The 13,614-nt window shown below is 32.0% G+C and overlaps 3 protein-coding genes across 4 annotated transcripts; 1 reads left to right on the top strand and 2 right to left on the bottom strand.

Moving 5' to 3' along the window:
* Nucleotides 1-4,668: 4,668 nt before the first annotated feature.
* LOC129759587 (GDP-Man:Man(3)GlcNAc(2)-PP-Dol alpha-1,2-mannosyltransferase) lies at nucleotides 4,669-6,251 on the bottom strand. Of its 2 annotated transcripts, none has more exons than XM_055757061.1 (3): nucleotides 6,035-6,251; nucleotides 5,774-5,974; nucleotides 4,669-5,656 (listed from the first exon to the last, which is right to left on the bottom strand). In XM_055757061.1, the coding sequence occupies exons 1-3, from the start codon at nucleotides 6,061-6,063 to the stop codon at nucleotides 4,669-4,671; spliced, it is 1,218 nt and encodes a 405-aa protein (XP_055613036.1). In that variant the 5' UTR covers nucleotides 6,064-6,251. The 2 variants fall into 2 exon arrangements, with proteins under 2 accessions (XP_055613036.1, XP_055613037.1); XM_055757062.1 differs by having other exon boundaries at nucleotides 6,044-6,251.
* A 1,266-nt stretch (nucleotides 6,252-7,517) lies between these two features.
* On the top strand, nucleotides 7,518-9,419 carry LOC129759588 (ragulator complex protein LAMTOR1-like). The gene is made up of 5 exons (XM_055757063.1): nucleotides 7,518-7,830; nucleotides 7,886-8,049; nucleotides 8,114-8,250; nucleotides 8,763-8,836; nucleotides 8,895-9,419. The coding sequence occupies exons 1-5, from the start codon at nucleotides 7,759-7,761 to the stop codon at nucleotides 8,985-8,987; spliced, it is 540 nt and encodes a 179-aa protein (XP_055613038.1). The 5' UTR covers nucleotides 7,518-7,758; the 3' UTR covers nucleotides 8,988-9,419.
* A 2,701-nt stretch (nucleotides 9,420-12,120) lies between these two features.
* On the bottom strand, nucleotides 12,121-13,403 carry LOC129759589 (uncharacterized; the record flags this gene model as incomplete). Its single annotated transcript, XM_055757064.1, has 1 exon — nucleotides 12,121-13,403. A coding segment is annotated over one exon (1,283 nt), but the record flags the coding sequence as incomplete, so codon positions are not given.
* Nucleotides 13,404-13,614: the final 211 nt, after the last annotated feature.

Genomic DNA, 13,614 nt, shown 5'->3' with positions numbered 1-13,614 from the left:
TTTTGTCATTTTTGTCATTTTTGTCATTTTTGTCATTTTTGTCATTTGTGTCATTTTTGTCATTTTTGTCATTTTTGTCATTTTTGTCATTTTTGTCATTTTTGTCATTTTTGTCATTTTTGTCATTTTTGTCATTTTTGTCATTTTTGTCATTTTTGTCATTTTTGTCATTTTTGTCATTTTTGTCATTTTTGTCATTTTTGTCATTTTTGTCATTTTTGTCATTTTTGTCATTTTTGTCATTTTTGTCATTTTTGTCATTTTTGTCATTTTTGTCATTTTTGTCATTTTTGTCATTTTTGTCATTTTTGTCATTTTTGTCATTTTTGTCATTTTTGTCATTTTTGTCATTTTTGTCATTTTTGTCATTTTTGTCATTTTTGTCATTTTTGTCATTTTTGTCATTTTTGTCATTTTTGTCATTTTTGTCATTTTTGTCATTTTTGTCATTTTTGTCATTTTTGTCATTTTTGTCATTTTTGTCATTTTTGTCATTTTTGTCATTTTTGTCATTTTTGTCACTTTTGGCATTTTTGTCATTTTTGTCATTTTTGTCATTTTTGTCATTTTTGTCATTTTTGTCATTTTTGTCATATTTGTCATTTTATCATTTTTGTCATTTTTGTCATTTTTGTTATTTTATCATTTTTGTCATTTTTGTCATTTTTGTCATTTTTTGTCATTTTTGTCATTTTTGTCAGTTTGGTCAGTTTGGTCATTTTTGTCATTTTTGTCATTTTTGTCATTTTTGTCATTTTCGTCATTTTCGTCATTTTTGTCATTTTTGTCATTTTTGTCATTTTTGTCATTTTTGTCATTTTTGTCATTTTTGTCATTTTTGTCATTTTTGTCATTTTTGTCATTTTTGTCATTTTTGTCATTTTTGTCATTTTTGTCATTTTTGTCATTTTTGTCATTTTTGTCATTTTTGTCATTTTTGTCATTTTTGTCATTTTTGTCATTTTTGTCATTTTTGTCATTTTTGTCATTTTTGTCATTTTTGTCATTTTTGTCATTTTTGTCATTTTTGTCATTTTTGTCATTTTTGTCATTTTTGTCATTTTCGTCATTTTTGTCATTTTTGTCATTTTTGTCATTTTTGTCATTTTTGTCATTTTTGTCATTTTTGTCATTTTTGTCATTTTTGTCATTTTTGTCATTTTTGTCATTTTTGTCATTTTTGTCATTTTTGTCATTTTTGTCATTTTTGTCATTTTTGTCATTTTTGTCATTTTTGTCATTTTTGTCATTTTTGTTATTTTTGTCATTTTTGTCATTTTTGTCATTTTTGTCATTTTTGTCATTTTTGTCATTTTTGTCATTTTTGTCATTTTTGTCATTTTTGTCATTTTTGTCATTTTTGTCATTTTTGTCATTTTTGTCATTTTTGTCATTTTTGTCATTTTTGTCATTTTTGTCATTTTTGTCATTTTTGTCATTTTTGTCATTTTTGTCATTTTTGTCATTTTTGTCATTTTTGTCATTTTTGTCATTTTTGTCATTTTTGTCATTTTTGTCATTTTTGTCATTTTTGTCATTTTTGTCATTTTTGTCATTTTTGTCATTTTTGTCATTTTTGTCATTTTTGTCATTTTTGTCATTTTTGTCATTTTTGTCATTTTTGTCATTTTTGTCATTTTTGTCATTTTTGTCATTTTTGTCATTTTTGTCATTTTTGTCATTTTTGTCATTTTTGTCATTTTTGTCATTTTTGTCATTTTTGTCATTTTTGTCATTTTTGTCATTTTTGTCATTTTTGTCATTTTTGTCATTTTTGTCATTTTTGTCATTTTTGTCATTTTTGTCATTTTTGTCATTTTTGTCATTTTTGTCATTTTTGTCATTTTTGTCATTTTTGTCATTTTTGTCATTTTTGTCATTTTTGTCATTTTTGTCATTTTTGTCATTTTTGTCATTTTTGTCATGTTTGTCATTTTGGTAATTTTTGTCATTTTTGTCATTTTTGGCATATAGTCATTTTTGTCATTTTAGTCATTTCTGCAATTTTTTTTGTTTTTTTTTTTGGTTTGGTTGGTTTTTGGTATTTTCAGTATTTTTTTCTTTTCTGTAATTTTGTAAATTTTTTAATTTTTGTAAATTCTGTAGTTTTTGTCATTTTTATTATTTTTGACTTTTTTGTTTTTCATTTATTTTTGTTATTTTGTCATTTTCGTCATTTTTGTCAAAATGTCAATTTCGTCATTTCTGTCCTTTCTGTCATTTTTATCATTTTTATCATTTTTATAATTTTTGTCATTTTTATCACTTTTTATCAATTTTGGAACTTTTGCCTTTTTTATCATTTTTGTATTTTTGGTCATTTTCTTAATTTTTGTCATTTTTTGTCATTTTTGTCATTTTTGTCGTTTTTGTCATTTTTGTCATTTTCATCAATTTTGTCATTTTTGGCATTTTTGTCATTTTTGTCATTTTTGTCATTTTTGTCATTTTTGTCATTTTTGTCATTTTTGTCATTTTTGCCATTTTTGTCATTTTTGTCATTTTTGTCATTTTTGTCATTTTTGTCATTTGTGTCATTTTTGTCATTTTTGTCATTTTTGTCATTTTTGTCATTTTTGTCATTTTTGTCATTTTTGTCATTTTTGTCATTTTTGTCATTTTTGTCATTTTTGTCATTTTTGTCATTTTTGTCATTTTTGTCATTTTTGTCATTTTTGTCATTTTTGTCATTTTTGTCATTTTTGTCATTTTTGTCATTTTTGTCATTTTTGTCATTTTTGTCACTTTTGGCATTTTTGTCATTTTTGTCATTTTTGTCATTTTTGTCATTTTTGTCATTTTTGTCATTTTTGTCATATTTGTCATTTTATCATTTTTGTCATTTTTGTCATTTTTGTTATTTTATCATTTTTGTCATTTTTGTCATTTTTTGTCATTTTTGTCATTTTTGTCAGTTTGGTCAGTTTGGTCATTTTTGTCATTTTTGTCATTTTTGTCATTTTTGTCATTTTCGTCATTTTCGTCATTTTTGTCATTTTTGTCATTTTTGTCATTTTTGTCATTTTTGTCATTTTTGTCATTTTTGTCATTTTTGTCATTTTTGTCATTTTTGTCATTTTTGTCATTTTTGTCATTTTTGTCATTTTTGTCATTTTTGTCATTTTTGTCATTTTTGTCATTTTTGTCATTTTTGTCATTTTTGTCATTTTTGTCATTTTTGTCATTTTTGTCATTTTTGTCATTTTTGTCATTTTTGTCATTTTTGTCATTTTTGTCATTTTTGTCATTTTTGTCATTTTTGTCATTTTTGTCATTTTTGTCATTTTTGTCATTTTTGTCATTTTTGTCATTTTTGTCATTTTTGTCATTTTCGTCATTTTTGTCATTTTTGTCATTTTTGTCATTTTTGTCATTTTTGTCATTTTTGTCATTTTTGTCATTTTTGTCATTTTTGTCATTTTTGTCATTTTTGTCATTTTTGTCATTTTTGTCATTTTTGTCATTTTTGTCATTTTTGTCATTTTTGTTATTTTTGTCATTTTTGTCATTTTTGTCATTTTTGTCATTTTTGTCATTTTTGTCATTTTTGTCATTTTTGTCATTTTTGTCATTTTTGTCATTTTTGTCATTTTTGTCATTTTTGTCATTTTTGTCATTTTTGTCATTTTTGTCATTTTTGTCATTTTTGTCATTTTTGTCATTTTTGTCATTTTTGTCATTTTTGTCATTTTTGCCATTTTTGTCATTTTTGTCATTTTTGTCATTTTTGTAATTTTTGTAATTTTTGTAATTTTTGTCATTTTTGTCATTTTTTGTCATTTTTGTCATTTTTGTCATTTTTGTCATTTTTGTCATTTTTGTCATTTTTGTCATTTTTGTCATTTTTGTCATTTTTGTCATTTTTGTCATTTTTGTCATTTTTGTCATTTTTGTCATTTTTGTCATTTTTGTCATTTTTGTCATTTTTGTCATTTTTGTCATTTTTGTCATTTTTGTCATTTTTGTCATTTTTGTCATTTTTGTCATTTTTGTCATTTTTGTCATTTTTGTCATTTTTGTCATTTTTGTCATTTTTGTCATTTTTGTCATTTTTGTCATTTTTGTCATTTTTGTCATTTTTGTCATTTTTGTCATTTTTGTCATTTTTGTCATTTTTGTCATTTTTATCATTTTTTTTCATTTCAGTCATCTTGTCATTTATTTCATTTTTGTCATTTTTTCATCTTTGTTTTTCTGTCATTTATTCAATTTTTGTCATTTTCGTAGTTTTAATCCTTTGGTTATTTTAGTTACTTTTGTAATTTTTGTAAATTTTGTAATTTTTGGTATTTTTGTCATTTTTTTTGTGCTAGTACATACGGATACAATACAATTAAAGCTAAATACAAAACTCCTTCGATTTAGGCAACACGCCCGATTTTTTGTGTTGCCAAAATCGAATGTTGGCAAAAACGAACATGGTCCGTATAAATATGCCTTGATCTTAAACTCTTCCAAAGATTGATCAGTCTATTATTTTCCTCGAAAGATTTTCATTAGTTACATCCAATTCCAGTTCATTTTAAACAGATTCATTTTTGACTCCTTCAATTTTGCGTAAATAATCATTTCTGGCAAATTTGTCTAAGTTCAACTTTTCCTTTTTTTAGTCTAAATTTAAAGTATGTTGGTAGGTATAACAACGTCAAACTAATGGAAAAGCTTCACTCACCTATTAGCGACCATAATCAACCCTGCGGCCATGCAATCTACAACACTGATCCCAAAATGCTCGTTCCACATCGTGTGCAATCCAATGGTAGCAACCTGGAAGCACTGCAACAACTCCTGATAGGAAACGTTCACTCTAAATTCGACCGAATTCTCCAACGAAAGGTGCTTAGCAAAGTCCTGCATATTTTTAACACGTTCTCGATCCTCGGCATCTCGACATGAACCAACAATCATCAACCGCAATCGATTCCACAGGTCTTCGTCTTTGTTAAGCAGCGTCCGCAGTTCATACATGGCTTGCAACTGGAGGGGGTGATCTTTTTCCGGTCTAAATTGACCCACGGACAGAATGATTATCTTCTCGTGGCCACTGGCTAGAGATTCAAGTTTCTTCAGTTCAGAAACTTCACAAGGTGGATACACTCGATGGGTTTTGTAAGGGACATCCCACAAGGAAATGATATGGCCTTCGGTCCAACTTGAATTTACCATAACAGTGTCAGCACATCGACCGACCATTCCGTAGATCTTGGAGAAAATTCGATAGTAAGCAATTTTGATCCAGGTAGCAAACGGATTGCGAGCGACATAGCCTCGATTATTGTATGAGTTTACGTGATTCTGAACCCTGCGAAGCATATCGGTGCTTATAGTGGGATAATGCGTGTAGCAACCGATTTTGCAGCCACCCAGGTAAGAGAAGACCGGATAGGTGAAAGCGTATCCCATTGTATCGATAAAAACATCCGGCTGTAGATTGAGCAAACCCTCCAGAGCTAGTACCATAGAGCCCAAGCTTTGTCCTAGTAAGGTGAAGTAGGGGTACCATTTTGCTTCGATCCATTTGCGCTGTTTCAGATATACAAATTTAATTTTTTCCGTGTCCAATGTGAGATTGAATGTTCTCTCTGCTTTATTTAGAATTTCCTCGGGAGTAGCCTCCAAGTCACCGGTATAGATAAATAGTTTTATTCCTTCGTATCTGAAAATAAACAGTATTCATTTTAAAATTCAAATTTGCTACTTCTGACGTTATATTTTTTTTTATAAGGAGTTAAAGTCGTAGCTTGATGAATTTCGATAGTTCAACTAGAATTACTTATTCTGTAGAGCACGGACGGCGCACCACAGCACCCGTTCTCCGCCTCCTCCAGCATTGCAGTATGGATGGAACAGGGCCACGTATTTGTCGTTGTCAAGGCGTTTACCCTTCTGGCGCTTGATAAGTTGCCGTAAAAGTAGAAACACCGTTAATGTTCCTATCAGACAGAACGATCCTACGAACAGCACTAAATAAAGCCTGAAAAAATAATAGTTATTTTAGTTAATTTACAATGCCATTTATAGAAATAAATCTCACTGTGCGTACAGGCTACAAAGACAGACCATGGTGACCGACAACTGTAGATCATCGATCAAGTGTGGTTTAAACTCAAATCAAAGCAGGACTTCTCAATTCAGTACATTCAACAGTAAAATCGCTCAATTCTACAATTTCAGTATCGATTTTTCATCTTCCGGCACCGACACGAACCAAAACTAAACACCCGCACTGCTGAGAACAGTCCGTTGTTTACAAAATGTTGACAGCTGTTCAGTTTCGATGTGGAAGATGAAACGCGTCCAAAAACAAGAAGTTCTGGAACAAAACAAACATACCATAAAATGCTTTATGCACAGTCAAATAGTTCGTCAAAATATGTTTTAAACTAATAAAGAAATTTAATTCTTATCAGTAGATTGTTAATATAATTATCTCCAAGTCCATAATAAAACTTGAAAAATTAGAAAATTTTAATCAAATTCTTGACCTGAGGCGACCATTAAAATCGTTTTGAACGTGTATGACGTTCAAAAAACTGCTCGAAAATCTTGACAAATGGCATACAAGAAGTGTTGCCACAAGATTAGTTAAGACACTGGAAAAGATAATCAATATTTTTATTTTAGACTTCCACTCAATGCAAATCATGAAAATGCGTTGCATATTTATGACTATAATGGTGAAATCATTTTTACCATTTTTAATTATGCGTCATGAGGAATAGAAGATTTTTTTTTATCTAAAAGCTCAAAACACTCAAGAAATTTCAATATATAAAAACGAAACTGATAAGATAATTTTAGACTTGAAAAATGCAGTTATTGATTCTTCCTGATCTCAATCGACCAAAAAATACTATTATGGTTGCAAAATATAACAATCAATATGAAAAAAACTAACAAACAAAAAAAATGCAAACAAAAATGACAAAAATGACAAAATGACAAAAATGACAAAATGACAAAAATGACAAAAATGACAAAAATGACAAAAATGACACAAATGACAAAAATGACAAAAATGACAAAAATGACAAAAATGACAAAAAAAATGACAAAATGACAAAAAACACAAAAATGACAAAAATGACACAAATGACAATAATGCAAAAAGACAAAAATGACAAAAATGACAAAAATAACAAAAATGACACGAAATGACGAAAATGACATATAAGACATAAATGAAAGAAACAACAGAAATGACAGAAATGACAGAAATGATAGAAATGTCACAAAAATGACAAAACGACAGAAATTAGTTTTTGAAAGGCAAAAATTTATACTATACGGGAGATTTCTCATATTAAGTTCGATAGAACTTGTAATTTTCACAGGCCGTTTTATAGATATGAATGTTAATATAAACTTCTTATTTGTAAAATTGACATCCTTAGTTTTATATAATGGACTGAACGGATTCGATGAACAGCCTTCCAATTATTCAATGTAAGTTTAGTTCAGTGTACTCGAGCTCGAATTTTTAAGATAAAAGGAAACGAAGAAGCAAACCACAACAAAACCGAAACTAACGTCACGCAATGGTTATTTATCAGTAGTTCTTTCACTAATGGATTTTGTTATCAAACTGGCTTGTTCATTCTAGTTTTTTCTCTCATTGGAATGCTAAATTAATCTGCATTCTTTGTTTCTATCAACATCAGCAAGAGGTGTCTTCAATCTACTGTATCATCGACTTTTGGATTACTTTTTTCGGCTTCCAAACCCGGGCAAGTGATAACAAATCTGCTGGTCACCAATATGGATTGCTTCCGGACCGTCGTGAATTACGCCTCCAACTGTTTCCGCTGCCAGGAAGATTCCTCGACTCAGGTAAGGGTATTCAATTGTTGTTATGGAAATTTGACATAGTTTTTTTTTGTCATAGGGAAGCGAACCAAACGAGAGGACACATTTGTTAGACAATCCAGTAAACAACAGTCCAGCCGTGCGGAGGTCCAATAGCGAAGATTTAACGGAAGAGTTTCCCAGCTCGGTGCCGAAAAAGGATGACGTCTCAGCGTTGAACAAGATTATACAGGATGCAGCAGCGTAATTGTTAAACATTTTGGTTAAATCAGAACAATCTGCACTATCATTTTTGTTTTTATTTCAGAAATGTAATAGACGTTGCAGCCATGGACGTTCACAATATCGAACCACATGAGTACAACGATAGAGTAAAGGTCTACTCGCAACGTTTGGCTCAACAGTGGAACACTGTTCAACATCCGAACAATGTACATTACTATGGTAAGCTAGTTACTTTTTCAGAATTTGATCTAAGTAATTTAGATTTCATTATAAACGTTCTAACAGAGCTAAGGTAGTGTTTTGTTTAATTATTGATTTAGATCATTAGACCAATTTAGGCGGTTTTAGTTATTCAAAGTTTTGATGTTTCAGATATTTTTCAGAATTTGGTCTTTGGCAATATAGTTCGCCCATGAACTTTGCATAAATAATAACAAAAGGAATTTAGTTTGAATTGCTATGAAAAAACATTGACATTGGAAACATTCCACATGTGTCATTTTTTTCATTTGAACTGATAATTTTTCACGGCCATATGCACCGGAGGATCGGCGCGGGAACATTAAATTACAGTATAAAAAATGATTATTCTTCAAAATTTTCAAAATAGTTTTAAGATTAAATCGAATCAAACGGTAGTTAGTAGAAGCTCTCAAAGTTATTCGTTTGAAGAAAGAGAAAGGTACTAAATGAAATTTTCAAAAATATAACTTCGTCTTATACTCTCACAGGTCTTCTCAAGGATATTCCAAATCCTGAATCTATCTTGTCGTCGGCTCCGATAGCACCAGATGATTTGCAAATGGTAACGCTTCCAATTGAAATCGTAGCGAAAATTTTCCTAAGCTTTTTACATTCCACAGATTCGCGGAATGGTCCAGAAAGCGAACGTGGCGGTATCGGAGATCAAGATCAAACACACCGAGAACCTGGTGGTGCCTTTTAGGATTCCATAATATTACGCCGCCGTTAAACGGCACTTGTAAGTATAGAACGGTGGATCAATCATGGATGTTACAACACACAAAACTAGGTACATGTCTAAGTGGAAAAAATCTTCCAACTGGTTTTCTGCCTCTGTTACTCTCGCAACTGTTTGCAATAATCAGCAAAGCCTTTCGGCCGACGCTTCTATTAAGTTTCCTTTCAACTGGCAGAATTTGCCTCCTAATATGAAAATATTTGAATTTATTTACTTTACAACAGTTTAAGGTCATTGTGTATCTCGTTCTTAATGGAACAAATCCTTATAACTAATCGGTCTAGCTATGCAATTTAAACAAATTTTAATTGCGTTTTCCAAAACATTTAACCCCAGAATCGTGTAAAATAGCGAAAAAAACACTAACCATAGGGAACGCAAATGCAACAGTACTGTGCATAATCCTTAAGTATAAACTTTGTAAGAAACTAACCAAGAATGTTAATTACTTGGAAAGAAAAAAAAATCCTTACTTCCGTGCTTGTACGACGACCGGTGAAAAATGACCGAACTTATGGGGGCAATTAATTTTACACTCCAAATTAGGCAGCAGCTTTGCGCGGAGACTATGTGTATACTTACTGCATACCCTTTCCAAATGACAAGGGCCAACCGACTGACCTATAGGACAAAGAGGAAAGATGACGACGCGAATGCAAATTAAATTTTCTCTTCAACCATTTTTTGGTAGGGAGTTGAAAGTTCGCGCCAAGTAAGAAAGTCAGTACCTATCAGTAGTGGTCATGGGAACTGCAGTAAGTTTAGCGCGGTTTAAAAACTGTCAAATAACTGGGCTGAATAATTAATACTGTCGTTGACCGCGACTGAAAGATGTAGTGGCGAAGTGCTTTTTCCGAAATTGAATTTTCATCAATTCAAAGTTCAAATCCGTACTTTAATTTTAGTTCTAAATTCTTACTCCGAAATATGATCCTGATTTGTGAATTTTTGTTCTGAATCTTTAATTTTGAATTCTGATTTAGAATTCCGATTCTGTAGCATAGATTACACGGAATTTTGAAATTATGTTATTTCACATCACATCGTCGTCATTATTATCTTCATCGTTATATTACATATCTTGAAAACTGTCTTATAGATTCAAAAAATATCTATTGGTCAGTCAATATGGGAACCTTTTCAAAGCACGTTAATGTCAGTCTTGTTATTTTCATTTATTGCAATCTTTATTCTTCTGTTTTGTCATTTTTCTATGTTTCCTTGCCTTTTAAGATTTCGTCATTATTATTATTTCTGACTTTTTTAAATTTTAAAGCCTATTTATTATTATCCATTCCCATAATTTTCTGTAATTTTTTCATTTTTTTCCGTGCATTATGTGAGTTTTATCATTATCATTTATTTCATGATCCCATTTTTCCTTTTTTTTCTGTAATTTTTGTCAATTTTAAGATTTTTGTCATTTTCGTCACTTTGCTCTTTTTTTGTCATTTCGTAACTTTTTGCTATTGGATTTTTGTCGATTTTCAAATATTTTTCGTCCTTTTTGCCGTTTTCTTCTTTCGTCAATTATTTTATTTTGTCTTGCTTGTATTTTATTATATTTTTGTCATTTCAATGTGTTTCACTATTTTGTAATTTTTCTCACATTTTGTCATTGTAATCATCTAGATTATTTTTGCCTTTATTTTTATTTTGAATGTTTTTTAATGTTTGGTCATATTTTTTTAAAGTATTTCTGTTATCATTGCTCCTTTAACAAAACGTCTTTTTGGGTTTTTTTTTTAATATTTTGTTCACATTTTGTCCGCTTTTAAGTCTTCAAGTGACTTACCTATAAGTTAATCATGTTAGAAGGTAGGAGTTTTTCTTCTTTTTTGTTATTTTCGCAATTTTATAATTTTTTAATTCTTACAATTTTTTTTGTCATTTATTGCCTTCATTCCATTTTTATAGTTTTTTGTCAAATTCGTCACAATTCTCATTTTTGTCGTTTTGTGATTCTTGGAATTTTCGTCATTTATTTACTTGTTTTTGCCAATTTTGTCATGTTTGAAACTTTTTTGTTTTTTTTTACGTATTTGATTTTCCTTTGTGATTTCAATGTTTTTGTAACGTTCTATGGATAATTTTGTTGCCATTTGGTTTCATTTTTGTTATTCTATTTACGTTTTAGTCAGCTCCTCCATTTTTTCATTTTTCTGTTTTTACCATCTTGAAAGTTATTTTAAAAAAATTTGGAATTTATCTCTGCCTTTTTGTTTTTGAATCGATTTGGTAATTATTTTTTGTCATATAGTTCTCACGTTTGTCATTGTTGGATTTTTTTTATATTTTTTATATTTATTTAATTTTTTTGATCAAATTGTTATAACTTTTGATTTTTTTTTATTTTTAACATTTTGTCATTATAAGCATTTTTTTTAAAGCTAGTAATGGCTGATTGACTTCGTACGCATTTTTTCGCTTGGATAACTATTCCGATAATTTTCGTGTTTTAATTGTGTTGGGGTGGGATTACCTTGCCTGGTATCTGGTGGATTGCTGGACTGTATGGATGCCTTCTCAATGGGGTCCTGTGCCTTGGGATTGGTGCCTGGAGATTGGTTCCTCGATGTTGGTTGGGTTGAGCCTTTCTCAACTGTTTATTTCCCAATTTTAGGACGTTCCGGACAAAACAAATTAACGCGACGACTTATAAAAAACACGACACTAATAATTACACATTTATTCAAAACAAACTACATAATATATTTAAACTTTAACGATAAACGGGAATGGTTTTGACGAGTGTTTAGGGCAAGTGATAGCACACGAATGGTGAAATTATATAATGCAAAATGGTGCTAACGAGTTACTTTCTTCAAAGCCCGAAAAGTACGTAGGTGCATTCTTCAAAGTGGGGTAGTTGGGTGGTGGGTGGATGGTAAATTTACTGTCTCTCTCTCGCTGTCATCTGTGGCTGTCGGTTGTAGTGGTGTGGTTCCAGTGTGGTGCGGATTCCGTCCATAGCGTTCAGCTGATTGGCCGTCAGGGGTAAGTGGATGCCTTTCTGGTGTTCTCATCGTAATAGACATCTTCGCCCGCGCTGAAATTGCCGGAATTTCTGAAACGAAATAAGAAAAGACCCTTCCGAACACACATGATCACTCAATCAACCTTCGAGGTGCCTTATTGTCGTCGGTGGTTTCGCTGTCCAGTGGCTGACATTCCGACGGTAGCAAACAGAGTTTTTCGACGGGCCGCTTCAGAACTCCGCTAGATGTCTTCAGTGTAACTACTCTGACGACTCCATCTTCTCCCGGATGCAGCTGCTGGATACGACCTAATCTCCAACGCATCGGAGGTGTATTCTCATTTTTCAAAACGACGAGTTGACCGACCTTGATCTCTACAGCACGTTTCCAGCGTTTGAATCTTCCTTGAAGTTGTGATAGGTACTCATTATGCCACCGTGCCCAAAAAAATTGTAGTTTCTGCTGCATAAGTTGATATTGTTTCAGTTGTCCTGGTTTTTTCTCGGTGAAATCTCGATCTGGTAGTTGTTGAAGCGGTCTTCCAGCTATGAAATGACCAGGAGTTAACGGCTCCAGATCGTTGGGGTCTTCCGACAATGGGGTAATCGGCCTTGAATTTAAACATGCCTCCACTTGTATTAGCAGCGTGTTGAAGTCTTCGTACGAAACCGCGTTGTCTCCTAGGACCTTCAGGAGATGTATCTTGGCAGACTTCACAGCAGCTTCCCATAAACCTCCGAAATGGGGAGCGGCAGGAGGGTTAAAGTGCCATTGGATCCCATGTTCAGCACATTCCTTAGTGATCTGCTGGTGATGCTGCCGGTCTCGAAGTTTCGCTAATAATTCCTTCAGCTGGTTCCGTGCGCCGACGAAATTAGTACCATTATCGGAAAACAAATCGGTAGGTATTGAGCGTCTTCCAATGAATCTACGCAGAGCCTGAAGAAATTTCTCCGTCGACAAATCGGACACCAATTCTAGATGAATCGCCTTTGTACAGAGACATATGAAGAGGGCTACATAAGCCTTAAGTGGCGCTCGACGTGGTCCCTGGCGAATGTATACAGGCCCGAAATAGTCAATTCCAGTTCGTGCGAACGGCGGTGCTGCGGTTACACGGGCTCTTGGAAGTTCTCCCATAAACTGCTCGATGGCCTTCGGTTTCGTTCTGTGGCAGCGTAAACACTGATGGACAATATGACGAACGTAGCTGCGTCCTCCAAGAGGCCAGTAGTGGAGCCTTACATTACTCAGAAGAAGTTGCGGTGCTGCATGTAGTAACCGCTTATGATATGCTTCTAGTAGAAGCTTGGTGAAGTGGTGACGCACTGGAAGTGCTATGGGGTGTCTTGCTCCTTCAGGTATTTGTGCATATTTTAGTCTTCCTCCAAGACGAATAAGGTTATCGGATTCTAGAATTGGATTAAAGTAACGCATAGGAGAACCTCGATGAACTTCTTCACCCTTAGAAAGTTGTTTCCATTCTTCACTAAACGCTGATTGTTGAATTAAACGGATTATAGTGTATTCAGCTTCCTTCAGCTCGGGAGTAGTTAAAAATCCAGTCGGTGTGGGTTCAAGTTTCCGAAAATGTTTAATAAGCCGCATCCAATACGCTGTTTT

The sequence above is a fragment of the Uranotaenia lowii genome, unplaced genomic scaffold (genome assembly GCF_029784155.1).
Source record: "Uranotaenia lowii strain MFRU-FL unplaced genomic scaffold, ASM2978415v1 HiC_scaffold_1979, whole genome shotgun sequence".
Classification (NCBI taxonomy): domain Eukaryota; kingdom Metazoa; phylum Arthropoda; class Insecta; order Diptera; family Culicidae; genus Uranotaenia; species Uranotaenia lowii.
This window is presented reverse-complemented; position numbering and strand designations above follow the sequence as displayed.